Source organism: Pyrus communis, chromosome 7 (genome assembly GCF_963583255.1).
Source record: "Pyrus communis chromosome 7, drPyrComm1.1, whole genome shotgun sequence".
NCBI classification, from domain to species: Eukaryota; Viridiplantae; Streptophyta; class Magnoliopsida; order Rosales; family Rosaceae; genus Pyrus; species Pyrus communis.
In genome coordinates, this window is record NC_084809.1 from 6,070,891 (window position 1) to 6,098,305 (window position 27,415).

At 38.2% G+C, this 27,415-nt stretch overlaps 5 protein-coding genes across 5 annotated transcripts; all 5 read right to left on the reverse strand.

Annotated features, from left to right (window-relative positions):
- Window positions 1-425: 425 nt before the first annotated feature.
- Window positions 426-4,352, reverse strand: LOC137739770 (fatty acid hydroperoxide lyase, chloroplastic-like). Its single transcript, XM_068479477.1, has 3 exons — window positions 3,755-4,352; window positions 1,904-2,285; window positions 426-1,358 (listed from the first exon to the last, which is right to left on the reverse strand). The coding sequence occupies exons 1-3, from the start codon at window positions 4,193-4,195 to the stop codon at window positions 718-720; spliced, it is 1,464 nt and encodes a 487-aa protein (XP_068335578.1). The 5' UTR covers window positions 4,196-4,352; the 3' UTR covers window positions 426-717.
- Window positions 4,353-6,015: 1,663 nt separating this feature from the next.
- Window positions 6,016-10,284, reverse strand: LOC137740920 (condensin complex subunit 2-like). The gene is made up of 13 exons (XM_068480725.1): window positions 9,946-10,284; window positions 9,595-9,696; window positions 9,325-9,442; window positions 8,828-8,901; window positions 8,689-8,749; window positions 8,397-8,597; window positions 7,996-8,282; window positions 7,729-7,873; window positions 7,389-7,633; window positions 7,269-7,299; window positions 6,976-7,115; window positions 6,634-6,744; window positions 6,016-6,381 (listed from the first exon to the last, which is right to left on the reverse strand). The coding sequence occupies exons 1-13, from the start codon at window positions 10,213-10,215 to the stop codon at window positions 6,193-6,195; spliced, it is 1,974 nt and encodes a 657-aa protein (XP_068336826.1). The 5' UTR covers window positions 10,216-10,284; the 3' UTR covers window positions 6,016-6,192.
- Window positions 10,285-12,737: 2,453 nt separating this feature from the next.
- LOC137740193 (glycosyltransferase BC10-like) lies at window positions 12,738-15,276 on the reverse strand. Its single transcript, XM_068480018.1, has 10 exons — window positions 14,986-15,276; window positions 14,701-14,817; window positions 14,504-14,604; window positions 14,310-14,381; window positions 14,112-14,193; window positions 13,862-13,942; window positions 13,688-13,729; window positions 13,488-13,580; window positions 13,225-13,371; window positions 12,738-12,994 (listed from the first exon to the last, which is right to left on the reverse strand). The coding sequence occupies exons 1-10, from the start codon at window positions 15,274-15,276 to the stop codon at window positions 12,818-12,820; spliced, it is 1,203 nt and encodes a 400-aa protein (XP_068336119.1). The 3' UTR covers window positions 12,738-12,817.
- A 553-nt stretch (window positions 15,277-15,829) lies between these two features.
- LOC137740194 (uncharacterized) lies at window positions 15,830-17,499 on the reverse strand. Its single transcript, XM_068480019.1, has 5 exons — window positions 17,295-17,499; window positions 17,041-17,197; window positions 16,903-16,953; window positions 16,600-16,692; window positions 15,830-16,122 (listed from the first exon to the last, which is right to left on the reverse strand). The coding sequence occupies exons 1-5, from the start codon at window positions 17,420-17,422 to the stop codon at window positions 16,063-16,065; spliced, it is 489 nt and encodes a 162-aa protein (XP_068336120.1). The 5' UTR covers window positions 17,423-17,499; the 3' UTR covers window positions 15,830-16,062.
- Window positions 17,500-23,777: 6,278 nt separating this feature from the next.
- Window positions 23,778-27,166, reverse strand: LOC137739677 (uncharacterized). The gene is made up of 3 exons (XM_068479338.1): window positions 26,631-27,166; window positions 24,665-25,966; window positions 23,778-24,500 (listed from the first exon to the last, which is right to left on the reverse strand). Exons 1-3 carry the CDS (start codon window positions 26,811-26,813, stop codon window positions 24,273-24,275), a joined length of 1,713 nt encoding a protein of 570 aa, XP_068335439.1. The 5' UTR covers window positions 26,814-27,166; the 3' UTR covers window positions 23,778-24,272.
- Window positions 27,167-27,415: the final 249 nt, after the last annotated feature.

Below are 27,415 nucleotides of genomic sequence, written 5' to 3' on the forward strand. Positions count from 1 at the left end.
TTATTAAATAAACAGTATCAGACTATATTCATATTATATCATCTTTAACTAAAAGTACTAAACATAGTCTCTCAATAATTTATTAGTTTTAAGGTTATACTTTAAATTTATTAGTTAATTTAATTAAACTACCGTTTGATGTTTTTAAATCTAGTCGTTGAATTTGAATCAACTAATGAAGTTGAGGAGTTGGGCCTCAAAAAATAGGGTGGACTACGTTTGGCTAGCCTGATGCCTTCCAGTTAAATAATGACCGGTGAACTTCATAAAATTATAGCCTAGCAATCTATTAAATATGAGTTTTTGGATAATCAAATCATTTTTTATTTTTGAACCTTTTGCCCTCTTCATAAAAAAATGATCTTAAATCTTGCATATAGAAATGCAGTTGATCTTTGTACCAAATAAATTTCATGTAAAATTCGTATCACTGAATGTTACGTTGAACTCATTTGTATCAAATCATCCCAAAGAAAGTGAGGTAGTGGAGTGGGCATGATCCACCAAACACTAAAAGTACCAACCATCATCCACAATAAATTTCTTAAATTTCTATTTCACTTTATTTAATTGAACTGGTCACCCCAAGATTTGGCCATTTTCCCTCAAATATCTGTCCTTGTTTATTTAATTACCTACAAACCCCTACAGAGACCGAATTAAATTCATGTGTGATCCATCAATCCACATTTCAACGGCTGTGATCACCCCACTCTCTCACTTGGCCTTCTCGAGGGCTGTGATTGAAGTACCGGTCCCTGTGATTGAATCATATCTTTGAAATACATATGCCACAAGCAAAGTGGCAGTGAGGGTCACATAGTCCTTTGCAGCGCACTGCTTGTTGGACTCACTTGGTGAACCGGTCTGCGGTCCGTTGGACCAGTACAAGTAGTTCAGTAACTCTTTGTTCTTCATGAACCGGTCCGGTTTAAAGGTGTCCGGTTCATCGAATACTTTCTCATCCCTCATGACCTGTTGTTGAAACCCACAGAGCAACTCACCCTTCTTGATGTTAAAGGCCGAGTCGTGTGAACTGAGTTGGAAGTCCTTCCTGGCTCGGGCAAATTGGAGAGGAACCGGTGGGTTCAACCGGAGGGCTTCGTACACTACGGACTGAACCAGTTGCAAGTTTTTCACCGAGTCGAAACTCAAAGTTGAACCGGCGTTTTCTCTGACTTCCTTGACTATTTTGGCTTGTAAACCGGTGGTGTCGCTTGTTATTGTGCCTATCAAACTTGGCAGAAAGACAGAAAACCCACCAAATGCATTGAAACCAAGTACAAAGAGAAGGTTGTGAATTGTTACTTCTTTGGTCAATCCGAAATCGGTTTCACCTCTCTTCACTACTTCTTTGCCTGTAAACAAGTCCATTTGTATTCTTGAACACATAAAATCAAGATATAGATAGCATTAGACTTATTGAGCAATGTCATATGTATTATTGATCACATCTCCAATAGCGTGTATTATGTTGGCACCTTTTATAGTTTATGTATTATTGATCACATCTCCAATAGCGTGTATTATGTTGGCACCTTTTATAGTTTATAGGTCAGAGACATGTACGGTGATGCTCTCTTACTAATTTTATGTTTGTAGACAAATCGATCACCTCTCTAATAGTTTGTACTATATCGGTGACTCCCATGGGACACGTATGGTAATGCTCTCTCTTTAGTCTTATGTTAACATACAAACGTTTATATTGTCAGTCTGTGAATTTGGACCGCACATCAAGCAATAATCAACTTAATCAATAGTCTAACAAGAAAACTTTTATGCGGATATGTCGTCTTTACTCTATAGTATGTTAATGAATGCAAGTAGAAAAAAGTTTTGAATTCAAATATATCTCGAAAGGAATGAGATTGATAGTTTGTTTAAGTTCCAAGTAACTTACCATGTTCTTCTATAAACTGGTAAAGCTGGTTGTAGTCTCCACTGACTAGAAAAGAAGGGTATGCAAAAGAATGGAGGAGAATCTCCTCCAGGGGCTGAAGCACACCAATCTTGACTGTGGGGAGGAGCTGGAGGGCGAGCCACCGGTCAAGCATGGCGTAGCCGGACTTCGCTATCTTGGGCGAGCTTGCCAGGTCAGCTCCAACTAAGCATTTAGTGAGAAACTTGAAGATGAACTTCTGAAGTGGGATCAAATAGCTGGCACTCCCATCTTTGGAGACGTCTGCTTCTATTGTGTCCCAGAAGGTTGAGAGGTTGGCAGTGAGCTCAGGCACCCATGTCTTGGAGCTTCTTTTCAAGATGTCCATGGCAAAGTTTTTGATCTGTGAAGAATATATTAAGATGGTATTGGTAAGTTAATAGAAATTAAACTTACCAAAAGATGACCACTATACAGTAGAATTCATATCTTGCAAGATGAAAACGTTTTTCACTTCCTGTCGAAATCAAATTAAGCACACTCTAAGCATTTAGGTTAGCAAAGTAAATCCCGCCGTGGTACCAGATTACCTAAACCCTAAAGAGACCAAAACCTTTTTCATGAGTTGTACCATTGAAGCCCGTTTGATCATCCTGCATAGCACATCATGTATCAACAAAAATAGAAAAAGCTACTGTACAACCCTCCCTGGTCTTTATGAAATTTTTAGGTCAAATTTCATAGACGACAAGTAAAAGAAAAACCCTTAAATAACATTTGTTCATCTATCTAAAATATTTTTGTGTGGTTTCGAGTCTAGATCCCTAGTTTTACAACCTCTCATTCCAATGAAATACTGAGAGTGCGAAAATCACAGCCGACAAAAAAATTACTCCAAAAAAAAAAAAAAAAAAGAGGGAAAGAGAAACTGTAGGAAATGAATCTCATATATCTCATTTTCCACACTCATCTGCAACTAAAAATCACCACGAACCAATTGTTTAATGGTCCCTACGAGTACGAGTAGGAGTCGCTATCATATTCGCGTACATTTTGGATTGATTTGGACCATCTGGGACTTTTCTATGGAACACAAAAACCACAAACCATTCTTTTCTTCCAGCCAACATATCCAACCAGTCCCTCGTCGGAAAATCTACTTCTGCTTCAGCAACAACGAGAAACAAATAATATCTTTAAATGCTCAACACAATTTTCTCTTCCTAAAAACCAGGTGACGTTCTTTTTTTGCCATGACCGTCTGAATCGTACATTCTAACACTTATAAATCATCCAAACATTACGGTGCGAAAAACCAAATTAATCCACATTTACAGCCTGACAATCCATATTTATATATTTCTAGTAAAATACTGGATAAATTAATTTCTTAACCACACTGCAAAAATCTCACTCAACCCTTTTGGACAATTGAAAATTTCAAGCTTGTAATTGATCCCAAAAAATAAACAAATTCAAGCTTGTACTAGCTGAAACTCTGAAAATCTGTTCAACCAAAAATCAGTGAACTATTATGATAAAATAACTTAATTTGGATGCCATATCGATTGGACAAACCGATCATGTTATCCTTAATTATATACTCACAAAAAATTGGAAATTGGTTAGTTTAGCACTTATAAAATCATTAGAACAACCAATTTTCCTAACTATTTCGCCAACCTAAGCGTAGTTAAGTTGGTTAAAGTATGTGTACATTCACTCTCTACCCTAGTTTTAGTCTCACTTCTGCTCTCGTAATTTGGATTAGATTAGTGCAAAATATCGCTCTAATACAAAAAGAAATCTATAGGTACCGAATATGTAAAAGAAGAAGAGAAAAAGAAAAGTTGCATACGCGTTGATTCAAACCTGGGAGTGTTGGGGTTCGGATGTATCAAGATAAGCGCAGGTCCTCAAGTCGCCGGTGAACTTAACACTCGGCATGAAGTCGCCGACAAGAACATTCTTCTTCTCGACCAACTCCATGTCGAACATGTACGAGAAGGACTTGCAGTCGAGGACGGCGATGACGTTGGGGTTGACGTTGACGAATAGCGGGAAGCTGGGAGGGACATTTGTGCGGAACACCGTGCTCTTGTACTTCTCGGTGCGCTTCTTGAAGAATGTTTCGGGACCCTGGAACCAGAAGTAGTCCAGGCGGTCCGAGATGGGGCCCAGGAGCGGCCAGCCGTACGTTCCGGGGATTGTACGGACTGGCGGAGATGGTGGTGGTTGTGGTTGTGGTTGAGAGAGCGTTGGTGGTGACGGTGACGGTGGGATGCCGGGGGTTGTGCTCATCATGAAAGCCATGATTTATGTTATTTTTGTTGGATATTGAGATTTTGTGTTGTGAAATGAGAGAGGCGATTGTGGTTTGCTCTTTCCAGATGTGAGCTTAAGAGCTATGGCCATATAAATTTCGGAAATATTTGACTTGCTATATTGTAAACTAAAACAAGTTATATTATTTCATCTGTTACAGTTGAAGTAAATAATGTGATCGAGATATATTATCTATATGATAAAAACTTATATGGAACTGTTCACCCATAATGTGGCGTTCTGATTTAACTTCGTTGAATGTAAATTGCTTTTCACTTATAGTTGTAGGATATACTAACACAAATTCACGTCTTACGTTTGAACAAAAAAGTGATCTTGTTTCAAGTACATATTCAAAATTGCTTGTTATATATATCTCAACTACGTTAACTATGTTGTTAATAATTTATTTTATATACGTAACGATAAATTAATATCATACTAGTCATCTACGGGATTCGTAAATTAATATCATACTAGTCATCTACGAATAACAACTTTCTATATGCATAAAATAAATTTCGTTAATGAATCAAAGTTTAAACGACAGATAAATCATTAATTGTTTTGAGCGTGATGGGTGGACAAGAAAACCCGTGTTTCTTATTAGTTTATCAGAGATAATGTTTCTTTGTATATCTTTTATTTCGTGGATAAGCCAATAAACTTTAGTGGATTTTTGTTTGTCTGTTTGTTTGAAAGGGGGACAAATAATAGTACACGTTTTCAAGGCATACTCTATTTTTATTTTAACAAATTATAGAATATCCATATTAAACTATAAAGATACAAATTTAAGTACAGGACATCAGATGTAAGATAAATGTTCATAACCAACTGAATTACAAATTATTTGCTTTTATTTATGATCCTTAAATTGAATAAATGAAAAAGAAATCAAAAGACATGTGCATAAAGAGAAAGATGACTGATTTTTACTCTTTTTAACTTCTCACACACACATATTTATTTTTAACCATAAGAGAAAATAAAACAAACGAAAATAACATACAAAATTAAACAATGGTGCGTTGGAGGAGAAAAAGGGCGTACATTTGTGTGGAAAATTTATTTTCCTTCTAGAAAACATATACCACTCTACTAGAATGAAAATGTTATATTATAACGAATTATTGTTCATGTTAAACAAAACATGTATTTAAAATGATTAAGAGCATTTATTTCACCGTTTCGACTTCGTGTGTTAGAAGAAACACGTGATACGTATTTCTAATGCAAGATAAATTATAGGCATGGAACTCGTCGGGTGGCCGTGGTGACACGACATGTAGGGCAGTTGATTGAAGTCACTGTTTATTAATTTACGTTTTTAGTAAGAGTTCAATGTATTGATACGTGGCCGCGTCCTGCGTGTGTGCACATGTCCTGCCTCCTCTCTTTTCATGAAGGGAAACGTGGCCCATTGCTTTGATCGATATTTTCTGTGGTACTTTCAAAATTGTGTAAGCTTCATCGAAATTCTACTGAATAATTGAATGTTGAGATGTTACAAGAGGTATTTTACATTAACCTATTTATCAGATAAAGTTTGAATTTGCAACGTAGTGTGTTGAAAAGAAAGTTCTGATCACTTAAACAATTCATCACTTATCAGTAACAATATTAGTTATGTTCAAAACCGAGGATTCATTGTAGAATTCATTTGCTAGCATCACTCTATTTCTTCACCATTAGTAAATCCCAATTAGTGCACTTTGACGTATTATTGCTATTTGCCTAGCAATTGACTTTTTTATTTTACAAGCGACATTAGGAGGGAGGAACTTTGAACATAAAATTTCGAATGCAAAAATAAATACTCCTAAGTCTTAACAAATTCAACCACAATTCATTTCTCAACCATCTCACAATCTCTTCAAGACGAATTTGAAATATAAAATTAAGTTGTAAAGTACACTTTTAGACACAGTTCCCATTTCCTATTCAAATAATAAACAGGACGATGAGTTAAGCTCCAAACTTTTTCACGTAAGGTGAACGCTGAGATCATCCAGATTGTTGGAGCCCAGGATCCTCAAACCATGCTCATTGGCCAAATGTAGAAGGCAGATGAAACACAGGTGAGGGGAGATGTCATTGATAGTTTCAGCAGCCCTGCAGTCACCCGGAAAGTTGCCCAACATTTGCTTGAAGGATACCAATTGTTCTTCACCCTTCACAAAAGCAGAAATATCAAATAATCAGAATTTACCTTATCAAAATAATGTCATATCGAATACGTAACAGTAGGATGGTAGATGCAGAAATTACGTTACAAGGCACTCGTACTAATCAGCGTTTTACTGGAAGCACTTCTATCAAAAGCATGTCAGATTTTTTTTTTTTTTATAGAAATAGAAGTGCTTCCTGTAAGTGTTTTTAAGAAATGCTTCATGAAAAATGTATAAATAAATAACTTAGCCGACCTGGATTGATGTTTGAACAGATTCTTGTATATGGTTCCAAAGAGTTTCTTTCAAAGCCTGGACATCGACTTGTTTGGAAGTCTTGTCATACTGAACTTCAACTTTGTTTACCTGCATCGTTTAAATGTAGGAAGCAAACCGTATGCAAAAACTGCTTAGATCTGTTTTAATGGGTTTTGAATTACATACTAAAAGTGTAAAACTATTCCTACGATTGCAATCCTTATCATCTCCGGGATGAACGTCTGTAAAACTAGACATAATTCATAGGCCATATGACACTATGATTCTGACTCATGGAGGTAACTCAAATTACATCAAGCTGAAAAGTTTAGAACCTACCTGGCGAGGCTGAGAAACAAGTGTGCTAAAGTCCTCCACATCACTATGGATATTTCCATCATCATATTGGCCCCCGAGTCCACTTTCATCATCATAGTATGGAAATTGCCCATCATCGTCACATTGTTGCCTGGATTCATCTGACACCACACCAAGTACTATAAATTGCTTGCACAGTTCATCGGTCATAAAATAAAATATATATAAATAAAAGGATTGATAAAACAAATGGACGTTCCAAAAAATTAATTATTGATATATCTATTTGTTATAAATGAGAAAGAATTTATTACCTGAGGACTTCCTGCATCGCCTTCCTAGGCACTACAGCAAAAAAAAAAAAAAAAACACATATCATGTAAAGAAAAAGAGTACGCCAAAAATTATATGGTATGATTGTTGACACACATTACCTTTACTTGAGGTAGAAGAAATAGCTTTATAAGCTCCTCTGGTTGATAGTGGCAATCCTCAGGAAGTTTTGTATTACAGGGTGCTCTATTTGCAGGGAGCAGTAAGGATTTCGGATTTTTGGGAGGAGCAAAAATATCTGAGAACTCTTCTTCCAAGGATTTTGTGAAATCAAGATCCTGCTGTGCTTTGGTCTTCTTTTGTTTAGCTGTTTCTGGTTGTTCTGCAGGAGGATCGTTCTCGGGAACTGAAAAACCAGATTGTGTGATATGTTACCATACTATTGAACCACAATAAATACACATACACATATTAGTTGATGACATGATCATTGAATCTGACCTTTAGTTTTTCGATACTTCCAATGATCAGGACCTGCCCAAGCATTTTGTTTTGAAGTAAATCCAAGACTTAAGAACAAATACCCATCAACTTTCTCAAGTCTCTCATCCGTATCAAGTTCATGGTAGGCACCCGGTTCATTTTCCTACAACAGTTGAAAAAATTATCAGAGAATGAAGTCATTGTTCAATAATTCATAAAACTAAAAAAGACTGATGGAAAAAATATATACAATTCAAACTTTATAAGAATAGTATGTTCCAAAACCTCATGATAACTAGGGAGAGTTGAACTTTCACAGTTAAGGCCCTCCTCCATGACACTTGTTTGGTCATCATGATCATAATCCCAGTTCCCGCAATTCTCAGATACATCACAATCAAAATCAGCTTCATTGTTATTAGCAGCATCAACTTGCTCTGCTGATTCTTGATCACATGTATATATATCTGGTGGCCTCCTGTTATCCTCATCAAATCGATCAACTAAACTCCTCAGAGTTGGTGAAATTTCATCTTTGATTCGCATGTTCAATACCATCTGTTCTACATATTCTATAAAAGAACAATGAAAAGTTAATGTTAGTAAACCACATCATTCTTATTTGGGAAAAAATGGGATGCTGAAATTTACAAAGAACTCAATAGACTACCGAAAACGCAACTCACCACTAGCAAAAGAAAGATCAATGGTATCTGATTTATCGAGTTGATTATCAGATGCTGTGCACTTCCCTGGTACTTCCGAAGAGTCAAAGAGCACTCTGCATCCACCATACACTCCAAGATTATTCATTAAAAGACCCTTGGCCCCACCTTCATCAAATTGTGCAGACGTCTGATGATAGAGGGGATCAACTGCAAATGCAACTGAAAATACAAACAAAATTGTATTACAAACTTGGCCTTGCATCTCACATTATAAAACTAGTAATAAGGATAGCTCAGGATGAGTGATCACCGTCAAACTTTTTCACATTTAGAGCCTCAAAAGATGATTCCAGCGTTGATAAGGGAGATATCTGCATGTATGAATGTATGTCAGCATTTAGTGTACCGGAGTCCAGTAAAACATTGTAGTGAGTCAGAGAATAGTCAACCTTTTTCTGCGTCTCGTGCTTGGAATTAGCTGCATCTTTTCCATTGTCAGCATTGGCATCCTCTGCACTGGTATCTAAAATTACAACATTATCAAGATAATAACAAGATCAATGAAGCACAAACCCAATGTGAAAGAAATTACTATTACAGATGAGATGAGCTGCTTAAAGATAACTATTCCACATAGTCATCATTCCGAGAAACTATAAAAATATCACATTGCTTCTGCCAGGAAAGGCCATTGATTATATGTTCTCTAATTCTTTTGATAGGTTATAAAATGCAAATGTTAATACAACAACACTATCAATTTTATCTACCTTGAAACAGTAGAATGACTAATATGCCAATAACGTAACTTTCACAAAATTAGTTTGTCCTTGTTAAGAACCAAGTACATTACTACTTTAAAATCAATATACTTCTTTTTGGCTTGCAAGCGTAAACACTTGAGTAAAAAACAAAGGGCAAAGTTATAGCAGATAGCAAACTCAACCTTGTTCGTCTTCTTGGCCTGCTCTATTCATCCCACCAAGGACCTTATATGCCTCAGAGTGTACAGAATCTACCCTCATTGAGTAAATTTTGACTCCAGCTTCAAGAGTGCAGCTTGCCTGCACAGATAGAGAAGTGATACATATTTAAGCAAACATAGCGTATCCAATTGAATAAGTGAACTTTCGGCATGTTTTTACCAAATCTTGGTCTTGATAGATTTCAAATACCGAAACTAATCTGATGTCATAGTATCAAATGCGCAATTTACCTTTTGAAAATTCGTCTCTGTATCGTTTTCCTCTTCAACCTTAATAATATCCGTTAAATGGTCAATCAAATTCAGCTCCCATGTATTTTTCTGATTAATTTTCTGCACAAAACAGATAAATATCTAACATTTAAATCAAAATCAAATTAGGTCGCCCATTGTGTGGCTTAGCCGAGCTTCATCTCCTTAGTGTAAAAATATAACTATGTACTCACAAAAAAAAAAAAAAAAAAAAAAAAGTAAAAAGGCCTCACTAATTTGACAAATAAATGACTAGAAAATTTTAAACTTTTTGTTAAAAAAATAATAATAATTTCAAAATTTTCATTTACTTGAAAAATCTAAACTGACATTTTCACTTGCAAGCTTGATGCAATTCTGGAACAGCTCGAGGATCTGCTCCTTGCCGAGGCCGGGATCGGGGTCGCCCTGCTGTGGCGGCAGATTGAGCGCAATGGACTTTCTTCTTATCGCGGCGGCGCGTGCTGCGCGAGCCTGCGCACGCTCGCGGTGGTCGTCGTTGGAGCCGAGGAAGAAGGGGCTCGTTGGAGACTGGAGACGAGCGGCCATTGGGAGCCTCTGCTTTTGGGTTGCCGGATTAGGGCTCAGAGTGTCAGCCATTGCAATCGGGAAAATCGATTTGGGAAATTAGGGTTTTGAATGGGGAATGTTTATGAGAGTAGGGGAGCGTTTGAGATGTGGGACGAACTGGTTTCCCTCCATTTGATGCGTTTGAAATTTAGGTTAGTCTTGAGAGGTATGATACGCTGCTTCTCGTGCATACGATATGGACCTTTTGTTTAGAATTTTTTCCCATCTCATCCGTTTTTTTAATCTAGACCGTTTAAAATATATCTAATGGTTTGAAGTTGTTCAACAATCATTTCTCTTCTCCACTTCTGATCACAGCACCACTTACCCTTCTCTCCTTCCACATACCAGCCATGGTTGGCCATCTTCTTCTCCATTGGTGTTGAAAAGGTTCAACCATTTGATGGAAAAAGTTTTTAATGATCTGTTTATTCAATTGGGTTTGAATAAAAGCAATAAAAAAAATAACGCTTATAAAGTATGTGGTACAACTTCAAGTCATTAGATTTGTTTTTGAATGGGCTAGTTTAAAAGGAGGGGATAGGAAGAGAGAAAAGTACGAGGGGAGAGAATCATTTTCTTAAATTAGAGAGTATGATTGGAGTAGAAGGTGAGAGAATCTTTTCTTAAGATTAGAATTTATAATGAGTGTAGGAGTATAACTTTCTTGGTATTAAAGTTCAATTGTTTATTGAAATAGTAAGAAAATGGGTATTCTTTACATTTACAAGAATCCCTTTATATAAGAAAGTTTTACACCCGTAAGGAGTAAATAACATGAAGTGAAAATCCTCATCCAATTTACTATTTCATCTTCCTATTACTATTGTACCTAAAGCCTTTAAATGGTGCCACCATAGTCAAATGTGATTGTTTGCTTCTTTGCTTCTTCATGCATTTTTTTAAAGAAAGGATGACATATATTTCATTGAAGCCATGAAAAGGCTAATTAGTACAAGGTACATGAATATTTTCTTCAAAAAAGTCACAAATTGTAGATAGAGAAACATCTAACTAAGTACAATCATTACCACAATGAAGAGCAAAACGAGCTAATCAATGAGCTACCGAGTTAACTTGGCGACGAATGTGGGCAACACAAGCTCCAACAACCATAGAAAGCAGGTGCTTTACATCTTCTATAATAGGTCCCATGTGCGACATATTAGCAGAAGAGTCCTACAATGTCAAGACGATCTTAAGCAAATTACTCTCAAAGTCGATCATATTTAAGCCTTATTCAACCGGAATCTCAAGTCCAACTTTAATTGTCAACGCCTATGTTTGAATATGAGAGAAAACATCTTCAAATATTCTAGAGACATCACCCAATTTATACAAGAGCATTCACATCAATTTCACAACATGAGAGATATTATTTTACTTTAATACACACACACACACACACTTAATGTTTTATCCTTTTTTTTTATAATATTTTTATTGCAAGCAAAGATAATATAGAAAAATTAGGAATACGATTGGTATTTTAAGAAAGGGGTTGACCAGCACATTTCTCTTAATAATAGTATGAAATAGATTATGGATGTCCCGATTATAGAATTAGATAGTTCACAAACACGAAGCATGTGCAGTTACAAACAAAGCAAGAACACATCATGCAATGTAGTGACAATTACAAGTAGAGTGATGAAGCAAAATCTTTTAATGGAATAACTTTCATTTATGAACATTTGGTCTACGAATTTTGCTAAGGTTTGTGTGTGTGTAATTTGTGGTTGTAAAAAGCGTAATTCGATGCAGTTGTCGCACTACAACGTCAAACACATCCAGTAAAAACTACAGGTTAATTAAGTGATATATAATGTAGTAAGAATGTTTAGTATGTGCAGACATATGTATACCCATATTAATGAATTTTTCCTCTTAGCTATGTCACTACTTTATGTAATCCTAAAAAAGACAAGAGTTTTTTTTTATATTTTTTATGTTATAAAAAAAATTATATCTCGTACATAGAACATTTCTAATAAACACTTTTAAAATAAAGATCACGCTGCAACTTATAAAGATCATTTAAATGTGTATTTGCTCCAATGGGAACCCTAAATTTGGGATTCTATTGTACTAGTAGTGTTAACCGAAACTTAAAGTTAACCATTAGAGCTTAATAACAAAATATATCACTTAATATTGCAAAATTGTGAGAATGAATGTCAATAGTAATGTATTTGTTTTATGTGAAGTTTTCAAAAAGGCCACAGTAGTTTGTTATTATGTGAAGTTTTCAAAATGAGCAATCACTTCACATTTTGTTTTGTCACAGATGTGGCTATATATAAAGAGCACTCCGTGTGTGATTACAACACACATTAAATAAAAGAAGTGAAAACAATAATATCAGTATCCCTTCCTTCCTCTTTTCCTGCAATATTTTTGTTATAGTTGCGAAACTAAATAGTATAATATTTTGCATCCTCTTCTCTCATGTCCCTAATAAATATTATCTCTCTAACTTTTCCTATTTATAACACTTCTGAGAAAAAAGTTTTCAATTTTTCGGTTTGGTTGCCTGCTGTTTCTGTTTTGCCTTATACAACCACAGTCAAATTGGCAACTTCCTATGCTGCAAGCGTTGTTTGTTTCCATCTCTCTTTCCTTTTCCAGATGCCTAATATATATTTGGTTTTGAACGAAAATCATACGGACCAACCAAACCTTCTCTCATAATCCGCACAGCAGCTCCAAGAGTGAATTTTCTTGCAAACAAGTAGCAAGGAGCGACTTCGGAATTCGCACGGCAGAATTCCGTTCGGCCTTCAGACTCGTAGTATACATGTTCGATATCCTGTAGAGCAAGGTGAAATCAGTGTTAGAGACTTGTTTTGAGTGTCATGTTGTTTCTACGTAAGCGGTATCCACAGTTCGGCGCTGCACTTTGTGCAGACGCACTTTCACATTGTCCGACTAGTACATTGCTCCCCTCGGAGTGGTAGCTATGGAATCCGGCGAGTACATTACCGTTATTCGCACTTGAGAAGTGAAGCACCGGAGAAAAACCTCGATATAAGAACTCACCTTAATTTCTCTCATCTTTTGAGGCCCTGCGTCTGCAAAATCGAACTTTATAGGGTGCCAAGATCTCTTTTTACTTCCTGCTGCTGACTGATTCCATGATGTGTAGGTCAGTGCTCTTCGTTCAAGTTCGTCCTCGAGTCCACTTATCTTATTACAATACACAAATCATCAAGAGTTTGAATGAGAAACTTGCCAATAGACATTCCGAAATCAGCTCAAATTTAAAATTTTGGTGTAAAAAAGATTGAAAAACATCGGCATACTGCAAGTAGTGTCTGGACATAATGTTCGTCGGGGATACAATTGCGTTTTTGCTCAAATGTCTGCAATAGATACTTGATATCGAAATTGAATGCCTGTGAAAAACAAACACATGCATATACATACTCTTAGAAGGTCAGAAAATGGCTAAACCTTTTTCTTCTTTCTCAAGTAAAGCTTAAAAAGGATGGAATTAACTCACAAGAAGTTTCCTCCTCCATTTTAAATCTCCAGGCGGCCATCGCTGAAAACCGAGTAACATTGCAAGGTATCAAGATATAAACAATTTACAGATCACTGTAAAGTAACAGTCTTCAAAACTCTTCAAAATGTTCCGGAAAATGGAAATAGGAGTTGAAAATGCCTCCCTGCATACCTTACAGAAATTCCTGAAGACGGGAAAGACGGTCTTGTCATTGACGATGATTTCTGCATGTCTTCTCACCAAAGCTATCCACTGCGATCAAGTTGACATTACCTCAATGAAGGAAGAATTAACATGTTGAAATGAAAAATTCCAAAATTTAGAAGATTGTCTGCGTATCCTAAACTGTTTTCTTTTTTCTTTTTTTAAATAATTTTTTCTCAATTTAACAAATATACAAGGATGATAACAGATGTAAGACCTGGGATCCTTTACGCCATCTCTCCTTAGGTATAGTAGGTGCCATCTTCGGATCATAACGAAATGCATGACCATCGACAAAGCTATAACGCAGAGACTAAAAAAATTTCAGCTTCGCTGTTTCTTCGATGTGCAGGAAACACAAGTTTAAAGGTATTTCAAAACAAATCCATTTGCGTTATGCAGATACCATATATACCTGTCTACAAAGCTTTTCGGAGAAGAGATTATGTAGTTGTAAATGTAACTGAAGTTGTATAGAGGTACACAGCTGTGGAATAAGCAGATGAAAAGAATTATTAACATGATTCAGAGGTTTTTTCACACGAAAATTTAGAAAACTGGCTTGCAATGTGGTTGGAAGAGGTCAATATGAAATAGGTGAAGAGCTACCTGTCTGAAAGAAGGACAAATCTTTGATTGGCTGGATCGCGCAGAGCTTCTTGGAGTAGTATGCGCTCTGCTTCTATCATGCTCGATTTCCCCCACCCTACCTGAAACAAAATTTTCAGTCAATGTTAAAAACAGCGTAAGATACGAACAAATTGAATCCATAATTGTAGAAGTACTTGAAGAAGCTAAAAGTGCACCTGAATGCTGTTGTTCAACTGTCGACCATGAAAGAAAGCAGACCTTGTGGTTGGTTCATCAAACACAAAACCAGGCTCCGAATGGATATAAATCGAGAAATTTGCGGCATCACCATTCTGCAAAGGTCCCAACAAAACATATCAAAAGATGCAAAACCTCTCTCTCTCTCTCTCTCTCTCTCTTCATGTTTTGGTTATGATCTATGAACTCTCATTCTTGTTATTTGTTTTCTTACTCAGTCCTGATCCAACCATTTTAAATGGATGTAGGATTATCAAACAAACCTTGAAGAAGGTGTTCCAAAGAAAATCAAGAGGAAGATCCTGGCGGGCAAGGAAGAGGAAAGCAACTTTTGGAGGGCGTTCAAATTGATTATCGTGAATGGCAGCGGGAAACCTTGTTGGGGATGCAAAGACCGGTGGTTGGTCCTTGGACTGAGAATGGATTAGTCTAAGGAAAGCCAATAGACATAGCAAGACGCTGAGAACGATGAATAGCCTTGAAACGAAGCTCAAAAGCCGGCTCATGGATGATGAAGAAGCTCTCTTCTTGGCCATGGTTACTTTTCCTCTCATTTCCTCATGCAATCTGTGTGTGTGTGTGTGTGTGAAAAAGAGAGAGAGAGAGAGAGAGAGAGAGAGAGAGAGAGAGAGAGAGAACTGAAGGAAACGTTTTGAACTGAGTCAATCAATTAATAAGGAAAGCTGAAACTGCACCTTTGCGTTTCTGTTTCTCCATTTCTGTTATTTGTTTAGAACCCAGCGGCAATGAAACGCATCCCTTCCTCATTTAAGAAATTTTTCTCCAAGCATCTTTCTTTTAATTAAGTAGTTTTTAATTTGATAATTTAGTTTTTTGGCAAGCACTGCCAGAGTAAGCATTTGACACAATGGAATGATGGACGAATCAAACCTAATCTGATTTAAATCATTGTAGGATAGTTGCAGGACGGTCGACAGGCTATTGTGTTGATGGACCAGCTACTCACATCCGCGCGAGTCATGACTCATGTAAGAGCCCGTGAGGCGTGTTAAGGGTAAGTCACAGAAAAAATTGACGCGCAAGTAAATAGGAACAACATTAGCTGGAACATGAAGAGTTTCACAAGGGGGTGTCTTTATTCAGTGAAGGTAACTTCGGTATACACAACAAGAACAATGTTCAAATCCATAAAAAATTAGAAGTCCCCAACATTTGGGTGGAGGCCCCTATTCCCTAAACAACTTTACATTACACGCTTTCGGTAAACTAGGAGTTCATCTTACATCAGCTCTTTCTCTGCCGTTGCCAAAACTACTGCATCTAGTTAACAGTCCACTAGTGTGAAGCTCAAAGAATCGGTATTTGGTCGCAAAGGTATCTTATTTGGTGTTACTCATTAGGTAAGCTACTATGCATCCCAACACAGCACCTGCAGCAACCTGAGACCAAACCAAATGAAAAATGGTCACCGAGACTTTTCGATTAACTATGTTGATTGGTTATTTTAGCCCGAATTATTCTAAAGCAAAACCTTGTGATTGTTTCATACTGATAAAATTATTAGTGATCAGAGAAAAATACACGATGGTCAATGAATAACACTCCGGTCTTGTCCGGTGAAACAACATCTACCAAATAACATCATTTCCAGACACGGAAAGAGGAGTATTGCATACGTGTAAACGAATTATCATTAGAAGACATGTTCAACTGATTTACTTCTCGGGGTAGGAAAACAAATTATGAGAAAAACAATCCTTTTATCGTTAAATCGGAGATTCTGTATTGATTTGGTGGGTAATTTGAGGACCAAAATGCAGAATGGGATCAACAAATCATAGGCAGCAAACACAGTTAATCTCATGACAAACTCAAATCTCAAGGGATGTGCAACAATCAAGAGTAGTGCAACAAACCTGTAGCGGAGTATGTCCAAGTGAATCGCGCAGAGGTCTAACGCTGGACAAAGGATGCTCTGGAGGAAGCTCACACACAATTTGGTTCAGCAACTGCAACAATAGTTCACGATTATCACACACATAAGTGTGAAAACATTCTCTTATCAAGCAGTCTGATATGTTACGTGCAATACTAATAACTCGAGGCATATCCAAACAAAAACCAACCCAATCGATTTTTCAAATTGACATTCTAACAACATAACGAGTCGAAAAAAAACAAGATTACAATTTTATGTAACGCAAAGCTCAAAGAGTTACCTCGGCTTGCCGACCAGCATGAAGTCTCACACCTGAGGCATCATACATAACCTGAAACCGTTCACATATGTTTACCAAAACGGCGACGTTGCAGCTAAACATGAAATGAAGGGAAAAGGTTGAAATTTTTGTACATACAATGCAAGCTAAGACAAAGGCAATGGCGAAGGCAGGTCCTCCGGTGCCGTCTTTAAGGCCAACGGCGACGGTCAGAGCCGTCACCGTGGCGGAATGTGACGACGGCATCCCGCCGGAATCGAGCATTTTCTTCGAGTCCCATCTCTTTTCTTTGTACCTAAAAACACTCACAAAAGACTCAATTTCACCCTAGAAATTCCAAATTTAATTTCAAATCGCAAAATTGAGCTGCAGAAATGAGAGATTGTACTGACCAGGTGGTGAAGAGCTTGAGGAACTGAGCGAGAGCGCATGCTAGGAGCGCAGCGAGGAGAGCGAGGTTCGATGGGATCGCCGCCGCCGTCGACGGCGAAGACGACGTCGTCGCATCCGCAGCCGTCATCACCTCGTCAATTCTCTCTCACAAGAGTCAGATACCGGGGGAACCAGAAAAGAAGGAAAGAGGAGGAGCAGTATGAGTCGACTGGGCCCCACAGCCGAGTCCAACCCGCCAATCAGAGATGAGCTGGAATGCATTGTCTGTTTTTATTTTTTTCTACTTTGATCACATTAAATATGCACCGTCCAATCAGGAGAAAGGGTTTGCTGGATTTTATTTATTTATTTTCCAACATTTTTTGGGATCAATGCGGTGGATTTGGTTTGTGGAATTTTGGTTCTCTGTGGAAGAAGTAAAGTAGTTTCCATGGACGAAGAAATTCTACTGTTCATAAGGATAAGTGGTTGGAGATAAATTTCGCTAAAGCTGTCTAACGAGTCAGTCTAATGAGTCATTTTTGTACTTATCTTTTGGCATTAGACATAAGAAGTAAAGAGACTTTCTTGCGATTAATGCATAGTTTTAATGGCGTCACTGATCCAAGGAATATTACTAAAAATTAGCCTCAATATTTGTGGATATTTGCAATGTTACATTAGAGTATCTATCGGGGTCAATTTATAGAAATTATAGCTTTAATTTGTGATGTATATTTCATATGTGCAATGTACAATGGTTGGGGTATATATGAGGAAGAAGACTAAGAAAAAACAAAAAAACATTCCCCTTAAAACAAGGAATAAAACAAGGAGTAAAACATGGAATAAAACAAGGAATAAAACATTCCTTAAATCAAGGAATAAAACATTCCTTAAATCAAGGAACTCATTATTTTCAACACTCCCCCTCAAGCTGGATCGAGGAGGTTCACTGAGCCAAGCTTGCCCAATAACCGATGAAACTGAGATGATGCTAGTGCCTTTGTAAAAAGATCTGCTAGTTGATCATGGCTTCGTGTGAACATGGTCCGGATGATTTGCGTTTGAACTTGAGCTCTGATGAAATGACAATCCACTTCAATATGTTTGGTTCTTTCATGGAACACAGGATTGGCAGCAATGTGCATGGCTGCCTGATTATCACACATAAGCGTCATAGGGGTAGAACTAGGAAACCCTAAGTCTGAAAGAAGCCCTTTAAGCCAAATGAGTTCACAAGCAGTGGCTGCCATGGCTCGATACTCAGCCTCTGCGCTGGAACGAGCAATTACCTGTTGCTTCTTACTCTTCCATGTGACAAGGTTTCCACCAACAAATGTACAATAGCCTGTGATTGATTTCCTATCAATTGCATTACCTGCCCAGTCTGCATCTGTGTAGCCACTAATTACAGTGGACTGATTGTTATGCATTGTAATTCCTTGCCCAATTGAACCCTTAAGATAACGAAGGATTCTCTTAACAAGGTTAAGGTGATCAACAGTGGGAGAGTGCATGAACTGACTAGCCAAGCTCACTGCATATGTGATATCTGGACGAGTGATAGTAAGGTATATGAGCTTGCCTACTAATCGTTGATAGTAGCTTACATCATGCATGGCTTCTCCATCTATGCTGAGCTTCAGTTTACAATCAACGGGAGTGATAGCAGGCTTGCAGTCAAGCATTTTTGCTTCTTGAAGGAGGTCCAATACATATTTCCGTTGATGTAGAAACAGTCCTTTTGAAGATGTTGCCATTTCGATCCCCAAAAAATACTTTAACCTTCCCAAATCTTTGATAGCGAAAACTTGATGTAGTGAGAGTTTTAGTGCCTCAATCTCCACGGTATTATCTCCAGTGATGATAAGATCATCAACATAGATGAGGACCACCAACTTCCCCCTGGTGCCAATTCTTACAAATAGCGAAGAATCAGCATTACTTCGCATGAATCCAGCCTTTTCCAGAACAGAACTGAGCTTGGCATACCAAGCTCTTGGTGATTGTTTCAATCCGTATATTGCCTTGTGCAATTTACAAACCATGTTGCCTTTAATACCATCATAGCCTGGAGGAGGTTGCATATACACTTCTTCCTGCAGCTCGCCGTGAAGGAAAGCATTCTTCACGTCCATTTGGTAGAGTGACCACCCACAATTGATTGCAACTGACAGTAAAACCCTGACTGAGTTCATCTTGGCCACCGGTGCAAATGTTTCCTTATAATCTACACCAAAGGTTTGGGTGAAACCTCGAGCAACAAGTCTAGCCTTGTGTCTCTCGATAGATCCATCAGCTTTGAATTTAGTCTTGTAAATCCAACGACTTCCAACAGCCTTCTTTCCTGGTGGTAGGTGAACTAGGCTCCAGGTGCAATTCTCTTCCAGTGCACGAAGCTCTTCTTTCATGGCTTGGTTCCATTGTGGGAGAAGAAATGCTTCTTGAAAGCTTCTTGGTTCATAGTGCTTATCAATTTCACTGAGAAATGTAGCATGAGATGTTGAGAACTTACTAAAGCTGATACATTCATTGATTGGATGTCGTGAGGCATATGTAACATAGTCCTGCAACCTGACTGGAGGTTTTCTGATTCGAGGAGGATTTCTTTTAATCACCTGAGACTCTGTAGAGGGCGGAGAATGATCAGAGTAGAACTCGTCTTCACTCTCACTGGCAGTAATTTGGTCAGTTTGAACTTCTTCACAATCTGGACTTACAATGACTGATCTATTTTCCAACATCGGATAATTAAAGTTTTGAGGGAGTGGGAACATGTCAACTAAATCCTCCCCCTGACTTGTAAAATAGGGATAGTCTTCTTCGAACTTCACATCTCTTGAAACTGTGCACTTCTTAGTGACTGGATTGAAGCACTTGTATCCCTTTTGAGTGGTCGAGTATCCCATAAACACACACTTGGTTGCCCTGGCATCTAGTTTGTCACGGTTCAAGGTTTGGATGTGAACAAAACATACACAACCAAACACCTTGAGATGTGTCAAATCTATTTTCCTCCCCTTAAGAACTTCATATGGAGATTTAAACCCTAGCACACGACTTGGAAGTCGATTGATGAGATAAGTGGCAGTAAGGATGGCAAACGACCAAAATTTCTTTGGAACGTGCATGTGAATCATGAGAGCACGAGTTTTTTCCAAGAGATCTCTATTTTTCCTCTCGGCTACTCCATTTTGTTGGGGAGTCCCCACACAGCTGGTTTGATGTATGATACCCTGAGAACTTATGTATTGAAGCATGTTGTTGGATAGAAATTCAGTGCCATTATCTGACCTTAAAACCTTAATGTTTGATTGAAATTGTGTTTTAACATGCATGTGAAAGTCTTTGAAAATGGTAGGGACTTCACTTTTTGATTTCATAAGATATAGAAAACTTGTTCGAGAGAAATCATCAACAAATAGAACAAAATATTTAAAACCTTCCATTGATTCAGTTGCAGGTCCCCATACATCGGTGTGTACCATTTCAAAAGGTTTACTTGTCCTAGACATTGAATTACCAAAAGGTAGCCTAGTAAACTTAGAAAATTGACAAGTATCACAAGTAGGATAAGGGTTACAAAAAATTGGAAACAGTTTCGACAAGACAAGTTCAGAGGGGTGAGCTAATCTCCTATGCCAAAGTTGATTTTCATCTATGGACTTTGATTGAGCTTGAAGAGCCTGAGTGAAACATGCATTCTTGCACAGGTAGTAAAGTCCATTTATGAAGACCCCTTCACCAATCATCTTCATGGTGAGAACATCCTGAAACATCACTTTATCTGGTGAGAAAATAGCACGGCAGTTTAGGGTGTTGGTGATCTTTCCAATTGACAAAAGTTGGAAGGGAAAGGTTGGTACATAGAGGGCAGTGGAAGGTGTTTTTTGAGAGAGTAAGTTTATTTCTCCTTTTCCCAAAACTAAGACATTTTTTCCATTTGCAACAGACACATGTGAGGGGCTTGAAATTTTTTTAAAATGATGTAAATTTGTAACTTTGTTTGTCATATGATCTGTGGCGCCTGAATCAATTATCCAACAATCAGTTTCAGTACTAGTTAATAGGGCAGTAGTAAAGGCTTTGAGTATACCTGATGCTTCTCCCTTTGGAACTTTCTCATTTCCAGCAAGAAATCCGGCAAATTGTCCCAACATAGCTGTGTGACTACCCTCTTCATTGCCTTGACCATGTGTGCCTCCTCCGTGTCCCTTACTTTGTAGGTAGGCTGCAAATTCATTGATCAATAACAATGGATTGGCAGTGAACTCCATGGATCCTTGTGAGATAGTAGGAGCGTGAGCATTAGCAAGTTTTGCCTTGAAATGAGGTTGAAATTGTTGTGAGGACCTTGGTATCATCCTTCCATCTTTGCTGAACTTAGGCTTGAGTTCAGGATGAAGTTCCCAACACTTGTCTTCCTCATGACCAACACCATTGCAATATTTGCATTTTAGATGTGTGTTTCTTCCCTTGTATACCTTGGCTTCTGAGTTCTTGTAATTTGATGCATATGCCCGAGTCTCCGTTAATCTAGGATTGGGATCAACATTCATAACCTTCTTCCTTGCTTCTTCTCGTTGGATAGTTGCACAAACATTGTTGAAGGTAGGCAGGTCTTGACTCATCAAGATGTGACTCCTTAGGTCCTCGTACTCAGAACTCATACTCCCTAACAGCTGATAAATTTTGTCTTCCTCAGCTCGTTTTAGGAGAATGGTAGGATCTGTGGTATGAGGGAGATATACATCCAACTCATTCCACATGGCTTTGAGACTCCCAAGGTGTTGAACAAATGCTTTCCCTTCTTGTTGAGCACTGGCAATGTCCTTCTTTAATTGGAAGACCCGTGCATAGTTGTTTTGATTTCCATACATATCCTGCAAAGCTTTCCAAAGATCATGGGCGGAATTGGAGTAGCTAAAAATTTCAGCAACATGTTTCTCCATGGTGTTGAGCAGCAAGGACATGACAAGTTGATCTTTGCAGAGCCATGCATTGTATGTAGAGGAAGAACGATCTGGAGCTTCCACGCTTCCATTTACAAACCCTAGCTTCCCTTTGCCTCCGAGAGCTAGGGAAACAGCTCGAGACCAAGGAAGATAATTGAACTCGTTCAAGAGAACTGAACATAAACGTTGATTGGTGTTAACCTCAACGTCTGAGGAGTTTGGAGAGAGATTGTGCCGGGTTTCCTTATCATGGTTGACAGAACTTTCTTCAGTCATGACTTAGACCTTGAAAGAAAGAAAAATTCGCAGCAGCAAGAATGGCAGAGACAGGTTACAAATGAACCTGCTCTGATACCATATAGAAATTATAGCTTTAATTTGTGATGTATATTTCATATGTGCAATGTACAATGGTTGGGGTATATATGAGGAAGAAGACTAAGAAAAAACAAAAAAACATTCCCCTTAAAACAAGGAATAAAACAAGGAGTAAAACATGGAATAAAACAAGGAATAAAACATTCCTTAAATCAAGGAATAAAACATTCCTTAAATCAAGGAACTCATTATTTTCAACACAATTTGACAGTGAGTGGGTCTAAGTACGATGCGCATCCCGCCTAGGGCAGTTCTCACATTAAGTCCGATTAGCGTGGATCAAGGGACATCAAAACATAGAGACCTCGTAATTTGGAGATGATTCCTAATAAATGTGGTAAGATATGTCGACAATGCCCCCTACAATTCCCTTACAATGCCCCCACTGGACTGCAGATGTGTCGACCTCCTAAGCCGAAAAACAAAAGTCACAACACCCTCTTAAGGGATGACCTTCTGAGCATCGTCCTCGGGCGTTGATGCTGATGAAGAACAGCGACATTTGCTTGGCAATGGTGTATTCCTTTGAGAAGTGCGTTTTGTCAGGACAACTGCGGGCTCCTTCTCAAATTCCTGGGCAGGGGGGTCGTTCTCGCTGTCATCTTCACCGTTGAAAACTGGGTGGCTCTCTTGTGCGTTCCAGTGTACCTTTCGTCATTGCTTCCTGCAATCCACCATAACAAATTGTTCATCGCAGTCAAAATTGTCAAATCACTTGGACCAACACAAGGAGAACTAGGAATGTTAAAATGCGAATTTATATTGATAGCAATCAATTGGATACAGTAGCATACATTTCGGCTGCAGCCCGCTACTCTTATCACATTTTTTATACCACATCTTTAATAGGGATGTAACCCAAATGCGTTGGCAGACCCCACTTCTATTAGAGATGTGATACAAATATGGTATAAAAAATGTGATAAAAGTAGCAATTTTGATAAATATAAGACATAGATGGAGTGAATTGCAGGTGACTCATGACTATAGAGAAAAAGGTGGTGGGATTGATTGAAAGGGAGGGAGCTAAAGATGGTGGAGAAGGGATGATGGTCGGGTTGGGGTTGAAATCCTAACAGAGATTTGACAGAATTCTTACTTTTGGATAAAATTTGTTAGCAAGCTTTACCAAAAGAGCACTTTTCCGAATAATTTATCACCACATGGATTATTAATCCGATTTGGCCTTGCAAACATATGATACAAGTTTGCATGTCCCTTTTTGGTTACTCGTCTCTCTGAACACGTGAATCACGTGATGATGAGAGATTCAATGGTGACAAAATTGTTCTTTGCAAGAGAAAGACTTGTTTTGAGGTGCGTCGACAATGTCTTTTGTAAGACACATGTATAAACACGTCCCAAACGAATCATTCTCTATATTTATACAAACGCTAGTTTATCAAGAATACACAAGAAAAACACATAGGATATCAAATTGGGACTACAATGTCTTTTGTCAGACAACTTCACAAACATATTTTCTTTGGAAAACACAAATAATCCGCAGCAGCGAGTGGGCAGACATCTTTCCCAAATGTTCCCACTTGTTTGTCCAAGACAACACAGATGCATCGTCACATGCACAAAGGATGCAATTCAAACACACATGCAAGCAAGCTTAGACAATGCCGGGAAACTTGGAACTCGCGTGTGACGATTTTAGTTCTTTTGATGCACGGCAACCCGGTGGATGTCCATCTCCTTCAGCATGACAGAACGCCCGCATGAGTCACACGGGGCTGTTCTCGACCCACATGCACTCTCGTGCTCAGACAATCCTCTCATTCTATCCCGAACATCTATAGCGGAGTTTCCAGCTTGAACCATGTCCCCACAGAATCGACATGCGATTAGGCGAAGGGGGCAAACGGATGCTTGGTGTTGCACCTGAACACACGGCAAAAACAGAAAATTTCAGCGAAAATTTCAGCCATTAGGCCCGTTACAAGAAATTCATAGTTAATGATCTAATTTGAAAGAAAATTTTTAGCAATGAAAGTAAATGAAAAATGTAATGATGCAATACGGAGGAGGGGTAGAATAGTTCTTACCATCTCTTCCTTCTCGAGCACAATTCCACAGGAGCAGTGAAGTGGCTCGTGGAACACTTTCATGTGCTTTTCCATTTCCCCCTGATGAAAAGCTTGCTCACATTTCGGACAATGGACGTGATTCTTGGCCTCCTCAACCCTGAGAACAACTCCGCAACCAGCATGCTGACAAACAACATTATGTCTGCTACAATAGGCTTCATGAAGCGATAATGTGCGACTGGGTATATAACGCTTACAATTCTTACACTCTACAGTATCCATGTCCATTGGTGATGAGGACGAAACAGCCTGCTGACCTATCGTCCGATTACTGTCATCTTGAACATTCACTGATACTTGGTACTTGGTTGTTCCCTTAAACCCGTACACACCAACACTGTAAGTTCCTGCTTCCAAGCTCTTGTCTTTTGAGCCAAGGATCAATACCTTCGAACCAATGTCATGGGATGACCATTCATGCTGGTGCCTTGTTGGGAATATTAGAGGATGCTTGGAGATGTAAATATCAGTATCTCCAGAATTTGGCTCCGCTTCTATCCTCACCTCAACTTTCGCATCTCCCGAAGCAATTTTCTCCCAAGTATCATTATCTATGGTAAACTTGTAATACGTGTAGTGCCCTTCGTCAACGGTTCCAGATTCTAACGTTCCAAATATAAGTGGTTTTAGGACATTTTCATGAGTCTTCTCCGAATCATTATCAGCACCAACTATGTCAACTTCAATATCCGTTTCTAGAACAGATACACTTGAAGAGGGTTTTAATTCAAGGACCTGTAACTTATATACCAGCTCCCCGTAGTTGACCGTAAATATATCATCCTCAGAAAGGGTGGCATGCTGACGAAGGCTTGTTTCGAGGATGGCCTTGTGATTGGGCAAGTCTGAAAAACCTACCCTAAGAGGTTGAAGTTTTGCATAAGTCCCTTTAGAAAGCCAGACATAGAGAACTTCTACCAAAGGAATATTTGGTGTATCTGTCGGAAATAAGTTCTGCCATACATGAGGAGGAAGCCCAACAAAACCTTCATCTGCAGTGAACTCCAAAACGCCTGAATGCGTGCTCGTACCCTTCTCCTTATCAGCATCAATCATTTCTGACGAGCCCCCTTGATGTACTGTTGACAACTTAAAGTACAAGGGACCTTGATCAAACGCACCTTGATCTTGCAATTCGTTGAAGCAGGAAGCTGGCAACTTAATCTTATCTCCACTACCCTGGCAACGTACAGCTTCAAATACGCGGTAAAACATGATTCCCCGTCCGACAAGTAAACTTTCTTGCATTTGTTGATCAACCTGAAGAAATATAGTTGGAATTATTTAAAAAAAAAATAAATAAATAAACCAATTAATCAACTGAAAAAAATTTGAACCTCCCACATCACTACCGTAATAACAAAGATAAAATACATCTTTTTTAGGTAATGTAGATTAAAGGAAGCATGTCCATACTGATTCAAATTCATGTGATACATATTTGGTACATTTAGGACGGTAGGAACAAATCTATAGCCATTAAGATTTACCCGGGCACATTGTAATCATAAGGCCTATGCTCCGAAAAAAATAAGAATAACATCTGGCACTAGCTATTCGATTCCAACGACATTGATTGCCATTGTGTGTTCTAAAATTTACAGGGATAAACAAAAAAAGCGAAGATTTGCTATCAATAAAGTCATAAATTTTCAAAGAATTACTCAATTTTCTATGAATCGAGTCATAAAAATTTGAAGAAATGCTCAATTTTCTACCAATAAAGTCATAACCTTTCGAACAACTATGCGATTTTCTACAAATAAAGTCACAAAATTTCGAAACCCAATGCAATTTCAAACACTCTTCCTAAACAGTTGGAGCAATCAGTGTACAAAACAAGCTTAAATTCAAGAAGAAAAAATGACCACTTTCAACAATCAAAAGCAATCCGGAAATTAATTAATGGGAATTGAGAAGGGACCTTGAGTTGGGCTTGGGCGGCATCGAAGAGGCGTCTGGACCGCTCGGCGTCAATGGCTTCTCTCTGCTTCTTACCTTCCTCTTTGGCCTTCCTCTCCTTCTCCAATTTCCGCCTCGCACTCTCTTTCCTCTCCTTCTGCTCCTTCTCTAGCTTCTCTCTCGCTCTTCTCAGCTCGAAATCCATCTCTCTCTCTCTCTGCTCGTTGGTCGTATTTGGAAGCTTTTGATGTTCTCAGAAATCAGAGTCGGAGCTCGTGTTGGTTAAGAAACCACAGAATAGGAAGAGAAATTAGAGACCATTTTCCTCACTATCATTTAGTACAATAATGCCTTCCTATTTATTAGATTAAATAGATGAATTTAAATTTTGAGATTTGTGTAATGGATAATCACAAATCTTAAAATTCAAACTCATCTATCGGTAATAAATAGGATGATAAACATACATTGCATTGAATGGTAGTTGATAAAATATGAACCTGCTAAGGTTTCATGGGTTCTAGGGTTTAAGCCATGAGAGAGAAGTGTTGAAGATGGTTTTGTATATTTGCTTAATGTAAACAATTACAAGATGAAACATATATATAGGGAAGAAAAAGATCATAAGCCTAATTTTGCCTAACTTACCTAACTTGCTTGACTAACCTAACTTGCCTAACTTTGAACAAGAAAATTGACTAGCCTACCATTATTCCAACATGTTTATTTCATGCATTTTAACACTCCCCCTCAAGTTGGAGTGTGAATGTCGATGACACCCAACTTGCTAATTAAGACCTCAAATTG

Coding starts and splice junctions, on each gene's coding strand:
- LOC137739677 (XM_068479338.1), bottom strand. CDS start 26,813: ATGGATTTCGAGCTGAGAAGAGCGAGAGAGAAGCTAGAGAAGGAGCAG. Junction 25,967..26,630: donor CCGCCCAAGCCCAACTCAAG/GTCCCTTCTCAA, acceptor ATATTTCTTCAG/GTTGATCAACAAATGCAAGA. Junction 24,501..24,664: donor TGCTCGAGAAGGAAGAGATG/GTAAGAACTATT, acceptor CCGTGTGTTCAG/GTGCAACACCAAGCATCCGT.
- LOC137740193 (XM_068480018.1), bottom strand. CDS start 15,276: ATGAGAGGAAAAGTAACCATGGCCAAGAAGAGAGCTTCTTCATCATCC. Junction 14,194..14,309: donor CCGAAAAGCTTTGTAGACAG/GTATATATGGTA, acceptor TCTGCGTTATAG/CTTTGTCGATGGTCATGCAT. Junction 13,943..14,111: donor GATGGCGTAAAGGATCCCAG/GTCTTACATCTG, acceptor ACTTGATCGCAG/TGGATAGCTTTGGTGAGAAG.
- LOC137740194 (XM_068480019.1), bottom strand. CDS start 17,422: ATGACGGCTGCGGATGCGACGACGTCGTCTTCGCCGTCGACGGCGGCG. Junction 17,198..17,294: donor CTCAAGCTCTTCACCACCTG/GTCAGTACAATC, acceptor GAGTGTTTTTAG/GTACAAAGAAAAGAGATGGG. Junction 16,954..17,040: donor CCTTTGTCTTAGCTTGCATT/GTATGTACAAAA, acceptor GAACGGTTTCAG/GTTATGTATGATGCCTCAGG.
- LOC137740920 (XM_068480725.1), bottom strand. CDS start 10,215: ATGGCTGACACTCTGAGCCCTAATCCGGCAACCCAAAAGCAGAGGCTC. Junction 9,697..9,945: donor TCAAGCTTGCAAGTGAAAAT/GTCAGTTTAGAT, acceptor TGTTTTGTGCAG/AAAATTAATCAGAAAAATAC. Junction 8,750..8,827: donor AGCACGAGACGCAGAAAAAG/GTTGACTATTCT, acceptor TCATACATGCAG/ATATCTCCCTTATCAACGCT.
- LOC137739770 (XM_068479477.1), bottom strand. CDS start 4,195: ATGGCTTTCATGATGAGCACAACCCCCGGCATCCCACCGTCACCGTCA. Junction 2,286..3,754: donor CCGAACCCCAACACTCCCAG/GTTTGAATCAAC, acceptor TATTCTTCACAG/ATCAAAAACTTTGCCATGGA. Junction 1,359..1,903: donor CCAGTTTATAGAAGAACATG/GTAAGTTACTTG, acceptor ACTTGTTTACAG/GCAAAGAAGTAGTGAAGAGA.